The sequence below is a fragment of the Kryptolebias marmoratus genome, linkage group LG17 (assembly GCF_001649575.2).
Source record: "Kryptolebias marmoratus isolate JLee-2015 linkage group LG17, ASM164957v2, whole genome shotgun sequence".
NCBI lineage: Eukaryota > Metazoa > Chordata > Actinopteri > Cyprinodontiformes > Rivulidae > Kryptolebias > Kryptolebias marmoratus.
The window spans coordinates 5,593,281-5,601,066 of NC_051446.1; the positions used below are offsets into that span (position 1 = coordinate 5,593,281).

General features: G+C 39.0%; 1 protein-coding gene across 1 annotated transcript in view; it reads left to right on the plus strand.

The window, feature by feature from the left end:
* The window catches only part of LOC119617888, a 15,741-nt gene extending 8,721 nt beyond the window's left edge, over positions 1-7,020 (plus strand). Inside the window, exons 5-6 of the mRNA XM_037980925.1 lie at positions 6,452-6,516; positions 6,709-7,020. Of these exons, the coding sequence (XP_037836853.1) occupies positions 6,452-6,516; positions 6,709-7,020 (377 nt within the window). The remainder of the gene's footprint in view (positions 1-6,451; positions 6,517-6,708) is intronic.
* The last annotated feature ends 766 nt before the right edge of the window (positions 7,021-7,786 follow it).

Consider the following 7,786-nt stretch of genomic DNA (forward strand, 5'->3'; position numbering starts at 1 on the left):
TTTTTTTTTTCCTGTTTATGTTCCTGCTCAGTAGTACACTCCTCCCCTGTCACTCTTTTTGCCCTCCTTGTCACGCCCATCTCCACCTGTCCATAATTATCTCCACTCACCTGTTTCTACTTACCTCGTCACCCTCAGTATTCAAAAACCCAGTCACTTCTCTAACTATCCGCTGGTTCATTGTATTTCCTTTGTTGGTTGTAGCTGTCTCCGTGCCTTAGTTCCCTGATGTCTTGTTCCCCTGTGCTTATTGGTTTTCGTTCTGTTTTTGTTTGCTGCCCCGTCAGCTTTTGTTTTGTGATTTTTTTCCTTAGTTATTAAATCAGTTTATTTTTTACTATGAGTCTGCACTCAGGGTTCTTTTCCGTGTCCCGCGTTCCTGACAGAGTTGTGATCATCTGCTACAGGCAGCTATGGTGGAACGTCTCATACAGCACTCAGAACTGTCCATAAGCAGCCATTTAGCTGACAAGTAAAGCATTTGACAGTGATATATTGCTATGAGTTGATAACAAAAATTACACTTTAAAGATACACATGCTTTTTTTCCTCTTCCTTTTACCTCCCATCACTGTGTATCCATGCCAATTTCTTTAGCTCATTTCTGCTCTTACGTCTGTTTTACATAAATAGGTGCAGAAGAAAGTTTAGACAAAGGAAGATATTATGCTCATTCTGTGTAAATAACTCTATCTTTATTTCCTCTAACAAACATCATTTCCAACTTTTTCTTTCATGGATGACTTCTTTCCACTCATCCACCCTCCATAAATTCTCCAATTCCTGATCATTACATTACCCAAAATGCTGTTCATTAAGCTTATGTCCTATTGTTTAAAATCATCCTAACACCACTAGCAGCAGAGTAATGCTACAAATTAAAGACTAACATTACCAGTATGACTTAATTCTCCTCCAAACTCTCACAGTGAAGGTTTAGATGGTTACATTTAGAGTGTCATCTGCTTCAGAACACTGAGCACCTGTTTGCCATTACATTTAGAAACAAAAAAAAAAACTTTAGAAAACTGCCAGAGTTATCTGCACAGGGAGATGCTGAATTCTATATTTCAAGCTTTCTTGTGTATTATTATATCAGTAAAGAAACCAAAGAATCTATAAATTGTACTGCAGCTTAATCTGAAAGATTGAAAAATCTAGATTAACCTGATATGGGTTTTTGAGTTATTTTTGAGTAACTTTTTTGCATTAGGCTTAATTGTTTTCACTTGTGTTTCTGTAGTTCTATTTTATTTCTTATGATCTGTGTGTTTTTGTTTATTCCCTGTTTCTTATGTTCTTGTGTAGTTCTGCTCCATGTGCCCTTTGTGTTCCCTGTGCCACTATCCACCTGCCCTCAGCTCAGTACTTTTCCAGTAAGCCTGCCACGCCCACTTCACCTGTTCCCCATTACCTGTTAGTCTCAGCTGTAGTCAATCTTCCACTCACCCTCAGCCCTTTATATTCAGTCTCTGGTCATTTTCTATCTGCTGGTTCATTGTTGGTTTCTGCACCACAGTCAGGGTATTGTCCTTGTGTCTCATTGAGATTCTCCGTGTAAGTCTTTTATTTATTTATTTTTTGTTAATAAATTAATTATCTTTGAGTTCCTTGTGTCAGTCTGCATTCTGGGTCCAAATCTTTCTACAAAACCTGTCAGAGTTCTGTTAGTGAAATATCTCATGAATCACTGAACATATTATCGTGCTTTTGCCTTCCGGTGCGGTGGAAGTGTGTTAGTACATGAAGATACACAACAAAAAAGGGTCTCTTTTATGAACTTTACTTCCTCTAGTAACAGGTAAGTTACAATGACAGCTGAGTCGTTCTGACTTAAATACTGTGTCATTTCAGTCTCTAGCTCTGGCACAGACAGCATTTTGCAGTGTCCATACAGGGAGCCACGAGAACTGAAATCATACAACCTAACTCTGAACATACATGTCTTGTGATGCTACATGGCATTTACTAACATAGGCTTGGAAAACTAAAACAAAATACAAAATCAAGCTTAAATACTGATAACAGCTTAACCTGTCTTACAATATTTTAATGAAACTCTCATAAAAGATTGATATCTACAACTGATTAACATTTAGACTCAAACCAATTCAAGATGGCTGCCACAGCTATTTAACTTTAGAATTTTACTCCAAAAGTTAAAAGCTGTACCAGATAAATCAACATCCCATTTACTGATGGGAAGTGAGATAGTTAAATCTACTTCTGAAAGTTTTATGTAAGTTTTTGAGAGTAACTTTGGAGTTTGTAATTTAAGGAGGCTACTTATTACTGGAGGAAGTTTTATGTTTTTCTGTTTAATCTTAAATTTGGACTGGATAATAGATTTTATTTGATGATATTCAAAGATCTTATGTTTGTCAATGCCATATGAATCTTCTCGAACACAAAAAGGCACAAAATCTCTCCCATCAAATATATTCTCTAAATGACTTATCCCTTTGCTACTCCATGTTGAAAAGTTCAGAGCCTTTTTATTTTGCAGGATGTCTGCGTTATTTCAAAATGGGTGTATGTTTGTGTGGAAGAATTGAAGACTTACTTATTTTGAGGTATTCCCACCAGGCTGTCAAAGTTGTACTGATATTGATGCTTTTAAAACAGCCATGCTGCTTAATAAGGGGCTGATAAATGGAATATCTGAGATACAGATGTCCTTATATAGTGTTTGTTCAATTTCTATCCATAGACTATCTGAAGGAGTTTTCTATTTCCATTTTAAGATATATTATGGTCTATGTTCCAGGTAATATTTATAAAAGTTTTGAAGTTCCAATTCTCCTAAATTTTTAGCCTTTTGTAATTTTTTCAAACTAATCCGTGGGGTTTTTTATATCCATAGACATTTTGACATGATATAATCTAAATCTGGAGTGGTTTAACTGGGATCATAGAGAAGGTATAGTTTATTTTAGGGAGAACCATCATTTTAATAGCAGACACCCGTACCATGAGGGAGAGAGGAAGAGTTCTCCATCGTGTGAGATCGTCTTCTATTAATTTGAGTAATGAAACATAATTCAACTGTGTCAGCTCATTCAGCCTGTTAGAAATATTGATGCTCAGGTACCTGATGTTTCCGATCAGTACAGGAATGGTTGGGGAGAGATGGATATTAGAGGAGATAGGAAGGGCCTTTGATTTGTTCCAATTAATAGAGTAGTCTGAAATTGTTGAGAATTTATTTCTTTAGGTTATTGTTTCTGTAAGAGAGTGGTTTGCATTCTCCAGAAACAGCAACGCATCATCTGCGTATAAACAAATTTTGTGGATTGTATTAGCTGTTTGAAAAGTGCTATATAAATAAATTTCACTTAACTTCACTTCAATCTGCTGTTGTCTTACTTGCTCTGCTGTAATTATTTCTGTCACTAACATGATTTCCTTTGTCTTTCTTCCAATAGAAACTATACCTGGACCAGTCATTCTATGTTTGTCTCTCTCTCTCTCTTTCCTGTCCTCTAACCCCAGCTGGTTGAAGCAGATGGCTGCTCATCCTGAGCCTGGTTCTGCTGGAGGTTTCTTCCTGTTAAAAGGGAGTTTTTCCTTTCCACTGTAGCCAATGTGCTGCTCAGGATGGGAAACTGCGACAAAGTGAAGATTCAGTGTAGTCTGCTGGCTTCCTTAGATAGATAACTTTTACTATCTGGCTATTTGTGATGTATGTGAATGTTTTTTTACAGTGCCCTAAGATGACTTTTGTTGTGACTTGACACTATATAAGTAAACTGAACTGAACTGAACTGAATTATTTCCAACAGGGCTGATAAGACTTCTGAGCTGACATTTTGAGGCGCTGGTCTCTCTAGGGTTAAAAGTGAAGCAGGACATTGAGTGATGGCTCCCTCGTTGGAGTGATCATAGAGTGTATTTGAAGGGAGGTGACATCTTGAGATGGTAACGATGAAGTCCTCTAGCTAACAAGATTGATGAATATCACAACGAGGACGGGGCCATTCCAGAACTGAGGAAACTGAGGATCCTGCTCGAAGGACCATGGTGAGGTGATGGAATATAACAATAATAATAAATGACCAAATTAGATTCAATTAAGAATAATTAAGAATTCACAGTGATAGATATGCAAATAATAATTAACATTATGTCGAAACACTCAAGATTAAAAAGTTAAAACAAGTATAAGAGCACATTACTTTAAACTGAAAACTCAATACACAGTATTTAGAAAGTAGCCAAACAATGAAAGAGATAACTTATGGTTTCATAGACGCATAAACATTGTTTTAACAAACGTGACTGTCCCAATAAAAAGAGAATCCCTTGATGAAAGAAAGAGCTAAGATAAACTAAACTAAACTAAATGTACAGGAACTAAACTAAATGTACAGGAAGGCTAAATAAGTTAAAACATGTCAATGCTAAAACTAATGATACAGAAGACTTTCTAATAGTACCAAAGATCCGCTAAACAGCCAACATTAGAAGTACTAATTAAAATAGTGAAAGTGGGAGGGGGATGACTCAGAACACCGGAAAGTGCATGTGTGTGTGTAGAGGCGGTAGAAGACTATGTGGTGCATGTTGTGTGTGTGTGTGCGCGCATGTGTTTGCAGATAAGGGGCACACCTCTCCTGCGCCCAGAGCTGAATGTAGTTTGGTTTACATTTCACCACCCTCCCGCCGCGGGAGCGTGGGACTCCCGCCACGGGGGTCTGACGTCACATCCATCTGTCATAAAGTTTGCCTGATTAAAAGGTCGAGCCGCGGGTGTGCTGCCTTTTATTCAAAGACAGCAATAAGTTCATTTCGTGACTAAGTTACATACACAAGATAATAAATAAGTTCATAGTTAATAATTAGTTTAAGAAAATTTATGCTAAAAACTGTTAAAATGTTTGGTTTTGAATTCTAATCGGAGTGAGATATCTGATCTTTGTTATATTATACATGCAGAATACGTGATGTAGTGAGTGCTCTCACCATAAAACAAGCTTTGACATATTTTCTCCGGTAAAGTTTTGAAAAATAAGGGAGAAAACAGGTCTTATAAACGCTAAACGTGTCCTACAGGCTTGTGCCTTGGGAGACCTCCATCTTTGTAAGTATTGGTGTTCAGGAAGCACTTGTGCATATGTACATTTATATGTACATTATAATGTTGCTTTTGTTGTTTTAATTTATGTAAAAACACAGGTGTGATATCTGGACTTATAGCCTCCCCTGGAGAAAACTCTACCAGATGCCACTGCTTTTGAATATAGATTTTTATAAAAATTTCTGAAATTTGAAATGATTTCTTTATGGTCATTAGTTGGTTTACCATTACTGTCAGTTATGTTGAAATTGTTTCATTTTCTTTATTCTTTTTCAATTGATGTGCAAGAATTTTGCTAGATTTATTACTATGATCAAAGTCAGCCGAACATAGCTAACGGCAATGCAGATAAAAAATCACAGAAAAGGTTGAAAAGCAACTCAGGTTTAGCTTCAGTCAATGGGGGAACATGGTTTGTAATTGTGATTAAAGTATACTGAGTACCTTGAAACGTTTATGAGAAAAATGCAATTATTTGTGTTATTTGAAAGACATTCACTAATGTATTGACCTATGCATAACCATAAGGTGGAGAAAAAGTGGTCAGATTTTATGAGCATGTCAGCCACAGGTAGTGGTGAGGGTGTATCCAAACTGACACCATTTGAAAAAAGGATGCTCGGTGTTGTGCCAAAAACTGATCGGGTGCACCCCCACAAAGGAGCATGAATGGATGTGAGTGGTATTAAAGTGCGCCTCATCTGTGCTCTGGGGGTTTGGAAAGGGGGTTAGGAGGCAGCGCCTGAGGGGGGAGCCACTTTTCCCTCTTGTGTTAATCTGTGGTACACATCACCCCGGTGATCATCCAGGGAGAAGGATGTGATGGGGAGAAAATTTTGAAATGTTGTTTGAACTTTTATTTAAGCTTTAAGTTGGTTTAAAAGGCTATTTTTATTTGAAAGGTCTTTATGGCTCACCAGCAGAAGCATAAATAATACTGCTGTTTTGAAAGCTTATGTTAAAGTCGATTTACGATTAAAGTTTGATCATGGAGTGAAATTAAATATCTGAGAGGAATCATGAGTGAGTGTGGCTTCAATACCCCACTTTACCATCTGTGTCACCAGTTTCCCTGTCTCCAAAATGAGTGTACGCATGGCTCAGAGTTGGTTTGATGGACTGCACATTTTTCCATCAAGTTTGTGTTTTATAGTTCACAAACTTTGCTTGGAAAGTGACGTATGCAAGTTTGAGGCCCCATTTTGTGCATACGCCAGATTTATAAATGAGACCTAGTTTTATAAATGAGACCCCTGCACCCTGCTGGATCTCTGTCTTTTTACCATTTATTTCAAATATGACAAATTTTACAGACAGAAGTATGCTATGATATCTCCAGTGTCACAGATTATGGACAATCTCTTCATCTCTCAGATTGCTCTCAGTCACCGGCTTTATCTGAGAGATATGAAATGATGAATGGATCCTCAGGGATGGTGGTAGATGGAGTCTAACTGCGGTGGGATTGATGAGTCTTTCAATAGTATATGGTCCAATAAATCTGGGTGCCAACTTCCTAGGTGTGTCCTTTAAATTAATGTCTCTAGTGGATAGCCAAACCTTCTGCCCCACCTGATACTTGGGTCCCGCTGACCGATGTCTATCTGCAAACCTCTTGTTTTGTGCTGCAGTTCTCAACAGGGCGGCTTCGGTTTCTCTCCATATTTTATGGCACCGTCGAATATGGGCCTGAACAGACGGAACCAGAATCTCTGTCTCTTGATGGGGGAAAAGAGGTGGGTTATAACCTAATGAGGCCTCAAAAGGAGAATAACCTGTGGCCGAAGACGTGTGACCATTGTGGGCGTATTCAACCCATGGCAACTGCTTACACCAAGAAGAAGGATTATGATTTATTACACACCGGAGAGCAGCCTCCAACTCTTGGTTGCACCTTTCTGTTTGGCCGTTGGTCTGAGGATGATAACCGGACGAAAGACTAACCTGAGCTCCTAGAGCGTTACAAAAGGCTTTCCAAACATGAGAGATGAACTGTGGTCCGCGGTCTGAAACAATGTCAAGTGGTATGCCATGAAGTCTGAAAACGTGAGTGACTAGGAGCTGTGCTGTTTCAAAAGCTGACGGAAGTTTGGCTAGCGGGATGAAGTGAGCTGCTTTGGAGAACCGGTCAATGATATTTAATATAACGGTGTTACCTTCAGAAGGTGGAAGTCCGGTAATGAAATCTAGGGCAATGTGTGACCAGGGTCTAGCAGGAGTGGGTAGTGGTTGGAGAAGGCCAGCAGGTGGTTGATGTTGGGTCTTATTTCTAGCACAAACAGAACAGGCTGAGACATACTCCTTCACGTCCGGAACCATTGTTGGCCACCAAAAATATCTTTTTGCAAAAGCCAACATTCGAGAAACGCCGGGATGGCAAGTAAGTCTGTGGTTATGTATCCAGTCCAATACCTTACTGATGACAGTTCGTGGCACGAACCTCCTTCCTGGAGGACCGGTCCCTGGATCAGGTTCTACCTGTTGTGCCAAGGCAATGGTGTTCTCTATGTTCCAGGTTACTGATCCCACAAAGCAGGTAGGAGCGAGCACGTTGACATCCGTCTTGGGTGTGTCGGAATCGGAGAACTGTCGGGACAAGGCGTCGGGTTTGACATTCTTGGAGCCAGGCCTGTAAGTAATCACAAAATGGAATCGAGCAAAAAATAACGACCATCTTGCCTGTCGTGGTGTAAGTCTCTTAGCGTTTTG